We start from the raw sequence: 14,269 nt of genomic DNA, 5'->3' as shown, positions 1-14,269 counted from the left end.
TTAGGGTTTAGGGTTTAGGGTTTAGGGTTTAGGGTTTAGGGTTTAGGGTTTAGGGTTTAGGGTTTAGGGTTTAGGGTTTAGGGTTTAGGGTTTAGGGTTTAGGGTTTAGGGTTTAGGGTTTAGGGTTTAGGGTTTAGAGTTGAGAAATGAGGTTTTGGGGATAAGATTTCAAATTTTGAAAAATAAAAAAATTAAAATTTTCAAAGGATAAGCTTAGAAATGTGCTATTTTGGTCATTTTAGTTTTTGAGTGCTATTTTGTGATATAAACTTAGAAAGATGCTATTTTGGAGATTTGCCCTAGTATAAATATAGAGGAAAATATAGTTTAGATGAAGGTTTCCCCAGAGAAAAGGGAAAACACAGATAATTTCTTGTTTTAGAACGAAGTACAAAACCATCTCTTCAGGTTTCTGATCAGATTAGGGTTTTCTTAAGTACTCGATTTCTTAGGGACTTTTGTTGATCAGTTCTCTAATTATATTATATAATTAGAAGTTTTAAATCAGTCCATCAGAGAAACCATGTCTGTTGTCAATAATCTTTCTCTGGAACAGAGAGCCAAAAAGCAGAGGATCGAACCCGTCACCAACGAGTCTTCTTCTTCTAGTAGATGTGGTCACTGGTTCCTTCGTTACGGAGAATGCACCACCTGCAAATCAACTGTTCACAAAAACCAAGGCCGAGTGTTCGATTATCTTTCCGACGGTTTACAGCTAAGCCACGAGGCTGTAGCTGCAACGAAGCGCTTCACCACATCAGTCTCCTGTTCCAACGATAAAAAACTTCACTTAGTACTTGACTTGGACCACACGCTTCTCCACACCACTCCTCTTCTACGCCTCACCGAAGCAGAGAAGTATCTGATCAAAGAAGCGGATTCTATTACAAGGCACGATCTGTGGGAGTGGACAACAGGAGGCGATGATCCCGTGGTATCTTTGACGAAGCTACGGCCTTTTGTTTGCGGTTTCTTGGAAGAAGCCAACAAGATGTTTACGATGTGTGTTTACACAAAGGGTATTCGTGATTACGCTAACCTCATCTTGGACGTGATTGATCCGAAGAGAATCTATTTTGGGGACAGGGTGATAACGAGGGAGGAGAGTCCTGATGTGAAGACGCTTGATTTGGTTTTGGCTCATGAACGTGGAACGTTGATTGTGGATGATACACGTGATGTATGGCCCGATCACAAGAGTAACTTGATTGTGATTAACAAATACAACTACTTCAGAAGAATGAGCAACGGCCAATACTCAAAGCCATACTCTGAGGAGAAGACTGACGAGAGTGAAAAGGACGGTGGGTTGGCCAATGTTTTGAAGTTACTCAAAGAAGTTCACAGTGCATTCTTCAGTGTCGCAGAAGAAAAGGAATTGGAGTCAAAAGACGTGAGGTTGCTCCTACAAGAAATAGAATCCAATCGTGTCGACAAAGAATCTTTTACTCTGTAGAAACTTTATATTATAAGCATTGTAACTTTCATATATAAGGAGAGGTATTAAGTACCTTTGAAAAGTTATTTTGAAACACAATACTGTAAAGCATATTTTCATATGGTATTGACTTCCTAACTTGTCAACAAACAGTCTTTTATGCTGATGTAAATTCATTTAAGCATCAATCAAAAGCTTGTTATCTGGTTAATGTGTAAGAAGTATAAAGTATCTTTAGAAAGTTACAGTGTTCCAAAAAAAAAAAAAAAAATCTTTACAAAGTTACTAGATGATAATCCGCGCAAGGCGGAATATTTTTTTTAAAATATATTATATTTAAATATAATAAACAATATATATTTTGTTATACATTTGATTAGATGTGGACATTCGATTACCATTTGGCTCGATTCAGATCTTTGAGGGTTTGGTTCGGTTCGGATCTTTGCGGGTTTGGTTAGTGTTTGGGTTTGGATAACCTATTTAATTTTTTTTGAAAAATTAAAGTTCATATATACTTTAACTTTTTCAAAATCTAAAAATAATATATAACATATAAATTTGAATAATGTCCAAAATACTTAAAATTAACATTTGGTTTATCTTAAATATTTGGATAGGAAATCAATAGATATTTGAAGTATTTTACGTATTATAAGTATCGTTTAGCTATTTTAAACATGTATTTATATTTGTATATATTTTTGATAGACCAAGGATTTTACCCACTTTTAGTCATGGTCTATAAGTGTTTTAATATATATTTAATACTATATAGAGTATTTACAGGTTCAGGTACGTTCTGGAGAAATATGGTGATTTTGGAGTATTTTGAAGTGCAGAACTGCACAGACACGTTAGATGTCTAGCTATGGATGGAGACTTTCCCACCGTTAGATTGAGCCCATCTTTTGACAAACGATATAGCTTTGAGTTAGCTTTCCAATGCCACTAGTTTGAGGTCAATCAGCATCCTGTAGCAGAAGTTATGCCCGTTGTACTGAAGAGTGGTCAGTGTACCTCGCGAGAGGAAGCTGTCGAGGAGATGAAGGACTGTCGGTCGATGTTGCAGCATTGGTGTCGAACGACAGTGATGCCAGAATATTGGCTGAGCATATTTTATGACCACTCAAACCCAGAATCAACCCCAAATTACCAGAATACCCTTGGACGACCAGAAACCCTATTTATGTTATTTATAAGCCATTGTTGACGGCTACGCTATCTAAGCTTTCTTTTAATCATTGTTCTTAGTTAGGAGAGAAATGAGGAACTCCTTCAGAGTCCTCCTGGAACTCTATTATCTTTGGTTTTAATATCTATTGCTTTTTATATCTATTCATCTATGATTTATGTGACAAACTTCATGTCTAAATAGATCCACCTGTTAGGTTTAGGGTTCATATAGGATGAGGGATTAGCCCCAACTATAGATTGCTGAGTTGTGATAATCATCTTAGGATTGTTCATTAATACATGTGTCTAGATTAGCTACCTAGAACCTGCCCTTGGATAGATTGATAAAAGCGAGAGCTTTATTCTCATCCTGAAAACATTCTAATAGAACTATGTTTCTTGCTATGAGCAAGGCGAGAGCTGATCTAGTGAGCTTAGTAAGCTATTATTCAACCCGCACATAAAGCTTGACTAGAGCGTGTCAATCGATATCACACTTGAATAATCGATCGACGGAGCAAAAGGTGTATCGATTGATATCTCTATAGGATTATCGATCGACACTTTCTATTGATCAAAATACAACAGTTGAGATCAATAGATCTAGTTAATAGACAATTCAATACACGCGAGAGCTGATTGATTTGTTGATCAAGTAGTTGAGCTTTACATTATCATGCATGCAACTCATTAGGCATCTGTAGGATTATAATCATGATCTCCTGAATAGAAACCCTAGATCTAGCAATCATCCTTCCATCAAACAACTTCTTGCCAAGCTGAACAATTGTCTTGTTCAACTTGTTTACTGCTTTATCTGTTGCTTTGCATTAATTATTTACTGCTTTATAAACTATTAGCCTAGCTTAATCAAACTGATTAGATTTATTTGGTTTCCTAGCTCCCCGTGAATTTGATCCCTAAGTACTACAACTCGGCCTCTTACTTGAGAGAGTATAAATCACTCCTTAGGGTAATTTGAGTGGTATCAATTTTCAAGTATTTTGGACAACTTAAAAACGTCTTATATATTTTGTATATTCTCTTAGATATTAAATTTAAAAATAATAAATATATTTAAGTATATAAATCTTTTTCGGATATATACAATACCTAAAATATTTCGGTTTGGATCGGGTTCGGTTCCGGTTCTCTAGATACCAAAATTTTGAACTCATTCGGATATCTAACCAATTCAGGTTAAAAGTTCAGTACTATTCTTTGGATCGGCCTTTGTTTGGTTTTTTGGATTTAGATTTTTTGTCCAACTCTATATTTTTATTGTGACAAAATTTTAAACGAAAATGATGATAGTTCATATTGATTTTGGGTATGCAACAATTTTTAAACCAAAACACAGTTTACTATGTACTTGACACATTTAGTTAATCATTAAAAATTGTTCTAGACCCATTTAAAAGAAACAATTGGTTGAACTTAAAAAAACGTTACCATTTCAGATTGTCAAGCGACACTTCCAAATATTGTTTGTCAGTGTTGTGACGAATAGAAAGGGGGATAGGGTTAGGAAAGCAAATTTTTTGTGCAATCCATGTTCTCGCTAGGTGATTTCAATAACTTCTAAATAAATCTTAGTTGTATTGATCTCTTGTAAGATTTTTTAACAATATTAATTAATAAAATCTTACACTTGCTAAAGTAATCAATTGTTTCTCAATTAATATATCGGAGATTATAGTAATCACATAAATAAATAAAAATACATCTTGTTTATTTACAATATATTTATAGTAAATAAATCAAAATAACCATTTTATTTATTTTATATGGTATATAATTATATTTCAAAGATATTGACATAAATATATAGAATATTTTAATATAAATATTTATTATTGAAACTTCCTACTCATATGGCTTTATTAACATTTTTATATTTGATGTAACAAAAAATTTAAACTATTAATCTCAAATTTTTTGATGTGGTATTTTTCGATGTAAATTTCAAAATTAAAATATTAAGGTCTCAATACTCTTTCAATGGAAATTTCAAAATTAACATAAATATATTTATGTATTTTTAAATGGTATATAGTTTAATTTAAACGATATTTATATATATATATATATATATATATAATTTAATATGAATATCTATTAAATAAAAATTCATATTAATACGATTGTATGATCATTTGTATCTTGTTATAATTAAAAAATTAAGTCATTGATCACAAAATTTTCAAAGAGATTTTTAGTTTTTTTTTTGTAATTTAAAGTCGTTTTAAAAAAAATCAAAATACAACATATAAAAAAAATATTTTTTTTATTAAATGGTTAATGTGATTGTTTAATTTCTTTTAATAGTATAAAAATTAAACAAAAATGAGGAAGAATGCAAAAATTATTATCAAATTTTTATTATTCATAATCATTAATTGTCATATATATGTTAATCATATTAGGTAACTCTGTAGCTTTTATTTAAGAAAAGAATAGAAGCTTCTTATATTTTGGTTTAATATAATGTTTTCTTGTAATTGGATTTTAGATCAACATTTTTTTAATTGGTTCTTAAGCTGTCACATAAGATTAATTAGCATCTTAATTAAGTGACAATTCAACGAGGCTCTTTTGTGTTACAATTTTTAAAATGTTTATTAATAGGGGATTTTGACTAGAAAACAATAAAAGCATATCGCATAAGTGAAGTGAATGTTAGCATCTTACTGTTTCTTTTGTATTTATCTAGTATCTCTTAGGTAATACTACAAAGATTAGAAGCTATGAACTACAAAGCATTAATTGTATTTACTTAAAGATTAAAAGCTATGACATACTTTGAATCGAATTACAATATCTGCAACACTCTTACAAGACAGACACAAGGATGCTTCTGTTTATTCCTAATTACGTTTCAGGATTTGGAGATGCAATGGGTTTGGGTTTCACTTCAATTTCATCAGCATTAATTCTCAGACTAAGGTAAACCTTTTGGCTAGTTGATACTAAAATACTATACTCAAAAATTAACAATAGCGTTACATAATTTATTACAAACATAGCATATTAGCATCCATCATGTTCTTGAATAAAGGTTTGATCTTATTAGCTATTTTTTCTTTTCAACGATGATCTTATCAGCTTAAATGTACAACCAACCACCCTTTAACCAAGTTTTAGTAACCTAAAGGCAATCTTTTGAGGTTTGGTGTGTACTCACATCAGTCATGGGTTTGATTCCCCCTGGAAACTAAATTATCACTATTTGATCAGTTTGGATTTGGGTTTCGCCCCAAGTGATTTGCATGGTGGGCCATAAAAGATGATTGGTCCACCCTCTGGCATTAGTCGGAAAGTATTTCAAACTCGGATCAGGTAGTGTGATACACTTTCGGACTAGTCCATTTTGTAGCATTAAATGTGCTCCTTCCGGGACCGATCGGATCAGCCGAAGAGGCTTATCATAAAGAAAAAACCAACCAGCCATATAGACTAAGGCAAAAGAGGCCTAAGTTTAAACGAGTACGGACCGGCCCAAATAAGCCCCATTATTTTACCAGATTCCTTACCGCAGATACCGATTCCATCGTCGCTCTGACTCAAAATCCGCCGAAGAAACCTCTTTCACTAAGAAACCATACTCTAACCAGAATAATCAATCTTCCCGTCAACACACGAACACCGCCGCATCGGAGAAACAAACCGATCAAGAACTTCGGTTCACCACGTCCAGGCAAGCTTTCATCCGTTAATTCAAAAAAAAAAAAAAAAAATTGCAATTCCGTGTTATGTGATCATTAAATGCGTAATCAGATTTCACAATGTCTTCGCTGCTCGAAGGAATCCCAGAAGCAGTCGCTCTTCGATGCCTCGCTCACGTCCCATTACACCATCACCCCAACCTAGAGCTCGTCTCCCGCTCCTGGCGTTCAGCTACACGCAGCCACGAGCTTTTCCAAGTCCGCAACGAACTCAAATCATCCGAAAATCTCCTCTGCGTCTGCGCCTTCGAGCCGGAGAACACGTGGCAAGTCTACAGCCCTAACTGTAACCGCTGGCTCACTCTCCCTCTCCTCCCATCCCCAATCCGCCACCTCGCCCACTTCGGAGCCGTAACAACCTCCGGGAAGCTCTTAGTATTAGGCGGAGGCAGCGACGCCGTGGATCCGCTAACCGGCGATCACGGCGGTACCTTCGCTACGGACGAGGTGTGGTGTTACGACTTTGTGGAGAGACGATGGGGGCCACGAGCGCCGATGCTCGTTCCTCGCTCTATGTTCGCGTGCTGCGTTCTCCAAGGGAAGATTGTTGTTGCTGGAGGATTCACCACGTGTCGAAAATCGATCTCGGGAGCTGAGGTTTACGATCCTGAGAGTGACGTGTGGAGTTCGATTCCTGATCTCCACAGGACTCATAACTCGGCGTGTTCGGGTTTGGTCGTGAAAGGTAAGGTTCACGTTTTGCATAAAGGGTTATCGACGACGGTGCAGGTTCTTGAGAGTGTTACGTTGGGATGGGACGTGAAGGAGTATGGATGGCCTCAAGGTCCGATGACTGTTGTTGAGGGTGTGAGTTATGTGTTGAGTCATGGAGTGGTGTACAAGCAGGGAGGAGGTGATGAGACGTGGAAGATGGTTGCGTCGGCGTCGGAGTTTAAGCCGAGGATTGGTATGGCGATGACCAGTTTGAGTGGTGAGGTTTTGCTTGTGGGAGGTGTGATTGGGCCTGATAGGGATAATTGGGATATTAAGCAGATGTCGGAGGTTGATGTTTTGACTGTTGGGAGTGATCGTCCGGTGTGGAGGAAGGTTGCTCCGATGACTAAGTGCCGTGGTACGGTCCTTGGTTGTACGCAGTTGACAATGTGATGGGAGTGTGATGTTAAGACTCTGTTATTCTTTGTTTTGTATGTCACGTTTTCCTTTTCTTTTTGTGTGTCTTTGTTTTGTTATAGTGTTTTTACTGTTGTTTCAAAATACTCTTTTGTAAGGAAATAGGTAAGGTTATTAGATGACAGTAAGGCTGTGTCAATGGGACATGAGGCAGATAAGAGGTGTATCACTGAGAACATGCACATAACATGCAAAGAAGACATTCTCTGGCTTTTACAAAGTGGCTTGCACATTGTTTTATACACAGCATAGAACATAACAACACAAGAAACCTGAGTTTCTGTTTTTCCTTATATTTTTCAAAAGAGAATCTGCAGTCTAATTAATGTAGACATATACTCACCAATACAAAACTGGAAAAAAAAATTATAGCCTTTCTTCTTCTTTTAACCTCCAACTCTAATCAGTAAAGTGTTGAAAACTGAGAACAAATTCATCAGCAGCAGAAGGGTTTGTTTGGAGAAGTGGAAACATGTTCCGTATCTGTCATGCTTGCAAAGCCTATTCATCATCCTCTGAATCTGCCATTGTCAAGAATAAACAAACAAAATTCTTTTAAAAAAAACTCTAATGGTTCCTCCACACTACACAGCCCACATAACTTTCAAAACCGAGTTTAAACAAAGTTACAGAAACCTTACCGGATCTTATGTCTTCTCCCACTTGTCCTCTGTTTTTAAGTAGTCTTGCAATCATTGCGCAGATGAGATACCACCAATATATGTGGAAAACAAGAAGCGTCAGTAACAGTGTGTTGAAGGAATAGTACATGATTGTGCCTTCAGCAGATGTCATATCAACATGATCCAGGAGTTCAATGCTTTAACCAAACAAAAAAGGTGAGAATGTCAGATAAAGCATTGACAAAAAAAAAATAAAGTTATATATATAGGAGGTAAGAATAAAGAGTGGGATACCTAGTGGCCCTGATGATCCAAAATGGAAAGTAAATCAACCTAAGCAGTAGCCAAGAGAGAGCAAAGAGTGAAAAACCCACACTCGCTCCAAATTCCTTTTCAGAGTACTTGCAAATTTTAGCAGTTTCCATAAACACGTCGCTTGCATCATGAAGGGCTATGATTATTGCTCCAATTCTGAAAAAGCTGCACAAAAACAAAATAAATAAATAAATAGTTTCCTGAGCTTCTTGGTTGCTTGCTCCATAATTCACTATATATATATATATATATATATATATATATATATCTAATATCTCAGTCAAAAAGTTGAATATTGTCACACATAATAATCTTGTCAAATGACAACTCTTTTATTATTATTATTATCATGAATGGACTTGTAACTTTGCAAATCTACATAAGGTAAGCATCCATATGCAAATATAACTAATTACCTGGTTAAGTAGGAGTAGGCAAGGAGGATGATGGTAACGACATGGTGAGACATCATAACAGAAAAATCTTTTCGTCTTGTCTCCCATGCAATCAAGGCAGCAACAGCATACATATAGAAACCGCACTGGCACATATAGTAAAGCTTTATCGGAAGCCTAAGGAACAAAAAAAAAGAGAGTAACATTAGGTTACTTCCACCATATAAAGTATAGCTTAAAAAGTGAAAGCAGAAGAAAAGTAACTGACTTCAACTCTTGATTAGGCCAACCGTGAAAGTAGAGTTTGACATCTGTGGCCCATGGCTCGTGAAAAAGGACTTTGAGAACGAATATGTCACAAGCACCGTAAAACAAGAGCTTCCACAGAGACTCTTTGCACTTGACGAGCTTAGCCCTTGTAGAAGCATCCTTCATTTTAATAGGCGCAGAAGAAGCGGTGCTCAAAAGCCATACAGCTATCCTCTGTTAAAAGACAATGTGACATATTGATATGATCAAATTCTTAGAGCTGTCAATTGGCAATTCTCCTAGCTCTTTGCAAGATGCATGAATCAACTAAGACCAAAGTGCTCATTATCTAATGAATCACTTTGCTTACACAATCCAAAGTTGCAAAAGAAACAGAACATTTTTTTAAAAAATCTGAGAATTTAGAGAGAATGTTTTATTTTATTTACTTACTTGAAAGACGAATCTATCGAGGAAGAGTCTCAAGAAGAAGAATCCGAAGGCGAAATAGACTGCTATCTGGAAATTCCACGCCGCAATCGACGCTTCAAGATTCCTTACTCCGCCGCTAGAATATAACGATTCCATGTCCAGAGACTCCCAGCAAAAAAAAGAATCAAATCTTTCACTTAAAAACAGAAGAATTAATCGTATCAATGAGAAAGTATATATGAATTTGAGTATTTTCTTCTTCTTTGAGTCGTTCTTCTTCTTCTTCTTTTATGAGTCTCCCTCGAAGTGAGCGACAGGTGTAAATGTTTTGCCCAGCTGGGGAATTGTGATCTTCCGACCAATTACCTTTTTTTTCTTATTTACTTTTTTTATATTTTTTATTACCAGTCAATAGTCTTCAATAGAACAAGACACAAGTCATGACCTTCAGATTATAAAGTAATTTCCGTTGACAAAAAAAAGAAAGAAAGATAATTTCCATATTTCTTACTAACCGTTATAGAAATATTATTTTCGATAAATGTATAACTGTTTAATACTCTCTGTTTCATATTAAGTGTCATTTTGACCTAGTGCACACATATTAAAAAACAATTAATTTTGTATATTTCCTATATAAAAACACAATTACCTATACACCTAATCATATTTCAACCAATAGAAAAATAAATTACTGCATAAAATTAATAAATTTTGCATTGAAAATCGAAAACGACACTTATTTTGTAACGAAAAAATTTCTCTACGACAACACTTAAATGAAACGGAGGGAGTAGTATTAGTAAGGGATACAAAACGCTTACAAAAATATGAGAAAATTAAAGAGAGCTAAATTATGAGAGAATCATTATGTAACACTTAGAGTTCACGGTAAGCATCCTCTAAAATAAGATTGAATTCACTTTTAAACTAAAGCAGCAGCAGCATGAATGATGTTCAAGTGCGAGCATCAATGATCATGTCTAGTGGTGGAACCAGCCACATTTTTCACTGCCGTTAGTTTAGCTTCAACTATATACTATCAGTGGCGGAGGCGGGATTTATGTTTACCAGGGTTAATTTAATAACAATAACAATGCACAAGGGTCAACAAGTTAATTTCTCAACATCTCATCAAAATTTTAGAAGAAAATTACAAGAATTTTTTTTTTTCATATGGGTCAAGTGACCACCCTGGTTACACGCTAGTTCCGACAATGTATACTATAGAGACCACATCTATTATTATAAAACAGTGTTTCCTTCCCTCATGTTGCTTCACGTCAGCATCTACGTTAGATGGCCCTGAGAGCGACACGTGTCCAAGTTTCTGAATTGCTTTTTGTTTGGCGAAACAATTGATTTTGGGCTTGGACAATTTAGTCACTTGGGCTGCAATATAAATGTTTGGTGCCCAACATTTTTTGTCTTTATTTTCAACACCGTGACTAATCATTTCTAGGGTTGCAGCCATTTTTGAACCGATAATGGAGTCTCAATTACGTTACAGGAGGACAACTATTTCCGGCCAGTCCCCGGTCTAAGTTGTTGTCGTGTCGGATCGACTAGATTTCTTCCCTCTTGCATTGGAAAATCAGCAACGTTGCAGAACTCAACCGGGATTCAGTCAATGTCATCCCTTAATTGAGAAACATTACATTGTTTTGTAAATTGGGCTTACAAATCAACGACCAACTTTTGTTTTCAATAACTCAACCCAAAACAGGTTTAAGTATCCTCAAACCGACAAAAGAGAATGCTTAGGTTTTAGGAGAAACTTGGGGAGAAAGTTGGGGGAGAAACTTGGGGGATCTTCTCTTTATTATCGAATATCTTTATCTTTTAAGATTAGTATTCGAAAAATTTAGTTCCATATCAAACGGAATATATTCTCTGCGTATTCATCAAGTTAATTTAGTTAAACCGGAAAATCATGTTTCTATATATTATCTTTTGAATTTATTGTATGTAGCAATTACGAAAACGGATCTTATAGAGAATATTCTTGGAATTTATTTGATTTGAATCCGAAAATCTATGAGTTTCTATTTATTACGTTTTATTTTTATAATTATATTTATATACCAAATTTGGTAAAATATAAATATTTAATTATTTAAATATTATTGGCTGTTTAAAATGTCAATAACATTGAAAACTAATGATTTCGAAATATGCTAACCCTATACTATAATAGTATAGTTAATATTATTGAAAGATAATATCTAATATATTTCGGCAACTTTATATAAGAAAATTTTAAATAAGACATAGACATTATAATAAACTCCAATTTATTTGGTATAGTTTTCTGGACAATGTGTTTTTGATGGTGTTAATAGGGTTTGAATAGAGTTAGGGTATGAATAGATTTTTAGGGTATGAATAGAGTTTTAGGGTATAAGGTTAGAACACAAACGAATATGGATGGGTTAATAAACATACACGAAATGGGCTTAAAAAACAATGGATAAATTGTTTAAATTATTGGCCTGTTTTGTTTAGTTGGACAGAAACGTGCTACTTTCTAATTTGTTGGGCTTTTAATTTCCGAAAACTATTAAAAATAATTGAAAAAAGTAATGAAATTTTTTGTAATTAATTGGAAAAGTCAGAGGCATAATCCTACGAAGGATTATGCTTTAATAGTATAGATGCAACTTCAAATAATCACCACTTCCACTTCAATAATATGTCGAAAGAATATGATTTCAACATAAAACTAGTTACTCTTATAACATACTCGAAATATTACCCACAACTCAATCCTCCATGAACTAAAATATGTCAAACCACAAATAACCACCAAATATGAGATAATTTGTTTTGTAAAAAGAAATAACATGAAGACCATTTGAAACCCTCACAACATATCAATGCTACAACTTTTTAATATAAAAACAACTATTGTAACCAAGCAAAATATATCTTATCATATATAATTCTTCCTCGCCTAAAACTTTTTAAAAGACAAAAATCATTATCATACATATAGCTTGCAAATGCAAACCTAAATCACAAACAAAAAAATCATACAAAAAATAATAATTTAGATCACAAGTATATCCCGTCCGTAAGGCGGGCCGACTATAGTAAACTAGTATAGTTTGTTATATTTTATCAGTTTTTTTTAAATATAAACACTTTTTTATAAAAAAATTGCATATGGGTCATCAAATGACCCTCTTCCATTAAGGTGGCTTGGCCAGTGAGTCCAGTGACCACGTCCCCTTACCTTCCACCAGCATTTCCACTTTTGATTTTATTTTAGCATTTATAAGTGTTTTTTTCTGTAACATATTTTCTTATTGCTTTTAGTTCTCATCTCCTAGTTTGTCTTCTTAACCTAAAGCCACCAACAACGATTATTGTTTTTGTCCCATTAGTCAAGTATTCTAAGATACATTTCTACGTTACTTTATGTGGTTTTCTTATTTTCTGCGAGAAAGGGAATTTTAGCAATTTGTATCCAAATACCACCAAATATCATCTTTTAATATCTGAAATTGAACATCATGTTAACGTACGTGACATATCAATAATACGCATGCACTACAATAAAATACAAGTTTAGCGAGGAAACTTAACGAGGAAAAGTAATCCTCGTAATTTTACGTCGACTTTACGAGGAACTTACGAGGAAATATAAAATCAGCGTTATTTCCACGTAAAATAACGACGAAATCATTTCGTCGTAAAGTCGATGTAATGTCACGTAGCTTTTACGAAGAAATACTCTTTCCTCGTAAACTCGACGTAAATGTAGTGTGTACTTTACGAGGAAATATTTTACGTCTACTTAGCAAGGAAATTTTGAATCCACCAACTTTGTGGTTGTAACACTTTTTTTTCGGCCACCTAACTAAATTTCGTCGTAAATTCCTAGGAAAATTACATCTACTAGAAAAGAAAAGAAAACGTGAAAGAAAAATAAACGTGAAAGAAAAAAAAATGTCGGGCTCCTGAAATATTTTCGAGTTGCGGAGGTGGATGTATATGCATAGAGATGCTAACGGAAGAGTGACGAAAGAATACCTTGCGGGGATGGAGACATTTATGCATCAAGCAGATTCCACACCGCTCGCCCAAGAAAGTGGTAAGATGTTCTGTCCTTGTCGGAAATGCAACAATTCGAAATTGGTAAATCGTGAAAATGTTTGGAAGCATTTAACAAATAGAGGTTTCACGCCAAATTATTATATCTGGTTTCAACATGGAGAAGGTTATAATTATGATCAGAATGAAGCTAGTAGTAGTAATAGCAATTTTCAGAAAGAACCGGTTGATCATCATTTGCATAATGAACATAGTTACCATCAGGAGGAGCAGATGGTAGATTATGATAGGTTCATGATATGGTAGCTGTTGGGCTCAAAAACGGTTACGACAAATTTAACATTCAAAATGTCCAAGGAAAAAAATAAGAATTTCTCCGAAGAGTACTTTTCGAAATAGATTCTTCCTTACGAAAAAGCTTTACGGAAGAAAGAATCGAGATGTCCGACGAAAGCTCGAAACAGGTCGTTACGCAGCGACCGAACGTCCGTCCCGCTCGGTCGCTACGTAGCGACCAAGCTCGAGCCAAGGCTCGGTCGCTACATAGCGACCGAGCGATCGTCCCGCTCGGTCGCTACATTGCGACCGAGCTCGAGCCAAAGCTCGGTCGCTACATAGCGACCGAGCGATCATCCCGCTCGGTCGCTACGTAGCGACCGAGCTCGGCCAAGCTTGGTCGCTACCGCTCGGTCGCTACGTAGCGACCGGGCTCGAGCCAAAGCTCGGTCG

The 14,269-nt window shown here is 35.2% G+C and overlaps 3 protein-coding genes across 3 annotated transcripts; 2 read left to right on the top strand and 1 right to left on the bottom strand.

Annotated features, from left to right (window-relative positions):
* The first annotated feature begins 502 nt into the window (after nucleotides 1–502).
* Nucleotides 503–1,456, top strand: LOC106345124 (RNA polymerase II C-terminal domain phosphatase-like 4). Its single transcript, XM_013784381.1, has one exon. It carries the CDS (start codon nucleotides 524–526, stop codon nucleotides 1,454–1,456), a length of 933 nt encoding a protein of 310 aa, XP_013639835.1. The 5' UTR covers nucleotides 503–523.
* A 4,697-nt stretch (nucleotides 1,457–6,153) lies between these two features.
* LOC106296165 (F-box/kelch-repeat protein SKIP30-like) lies at nucleotides 6,154–7,690 on the top strand. The gene is made up of 2 exons (XM_013732240.1): nucleotides 6,154–6,311; nucleotides 6,392–7,690. The coding sequence occupies exon 2, from the start codon at nucleotides 6,400–6,402 to the stop codon at nucleotides 7,444–7,446; it is 1,047 nt and encodes a 348-aa protein (XP_013587694.1). The 5' UTR covers nucleotides 6,154–6,311; nucleotides 6,392–6,399; the 3' UTR covers nucleotides 7,447–7,690.
* Nucleotides 7,657–9,849, bottom strand: LOC106296166 (LAG1 longevity assurance homolog 2). Its single transcript, XM_013732241.1, has 6 exons — nucleotides 9,506–9,849; nucleotides 9,072–9,286; nucleotides 8,825–8,980; nucleotides 8,388–8,573; nucleotides 8,112–8,290; nucleotides 7,657–7,991 (listed from the first exon to the last, which is right to left on the bottom strand). The coding sequence occupies exons 1-6, from the start codon at nucleotides 9,638–9,640 to the stop codon at nucleotides 7,972–7,974; spliced, it is 891 nt and encodes a 296-aa protein (XP_013587695.1). The 5' UTR covers nucleotides 9,641–9,849; the 3' UTR covers nucleotides 7,657–7,971.
* Nucleotides 9,850–14,269: the final 4,420 nt, after the last annotated feature.

The sequence above is a fragment of the Brassica oleracea genome, chromosome C5 (genome assembly GCF_000695525.1).
Source record: "Brassica oleracea var. oleracea cultivar TO1000 chromosome C5, BOL, whole genome shotgun sequence".
In the NCBI taxonomy this organism is placed as follows: Eukaryota; Viridiplantae; Streptophyta; class Magnoliopsida; order Brassicales; family Brassicaceae; genus Brassica; species Brassica oleracea.
This window is presented reverse-complemented; position numbering and strand designations above follow the sequence as displayed.

What these genes read in the sequence shown, in the direction of transcription:
- LOC106296165 (XM_013732240.1), top strand. Translation starts at nt 6,400, where the DNA reads ATGTCTTCGCTGCTCGAAGGAATCCCAGAAGCAGTCGCTCTTCGATGC.
- LOC106296166 (XM_013732241.1), bottom strand. Translation starts at nt 9,640, where the DNA reads ATGGAATCGTTATATTCTAGCGGCGGAGTAAGGAATCTTGAAGCGTCG. An exon ending in TGGCCTAATCAAGAGTTGAA is followed by an intron (nt 8,981 to 9,071) that starts GTCAGTTACTTT and finishes TTTGTTCCTTAG; the next exon opens with GCTTCCGATAAAGCTTTACT. An exon ending in GCCTACTCCTACTTAACCAG is followed by an intron (nt 8,574 to 8,824) that starts GTAATTAGTTAT and finishes GTTTTTGTGCAG; the next exon opens with CTTTTTCAGAATTGGAGCAA.
- LOC106345124 (XM_013784381.1), top strand. Translation starts at nt 524, where the DNA reads ATGTCTGTTGTCAATAATCTTTCTCTGGAACAGAGAGCCAAAAAGCAG.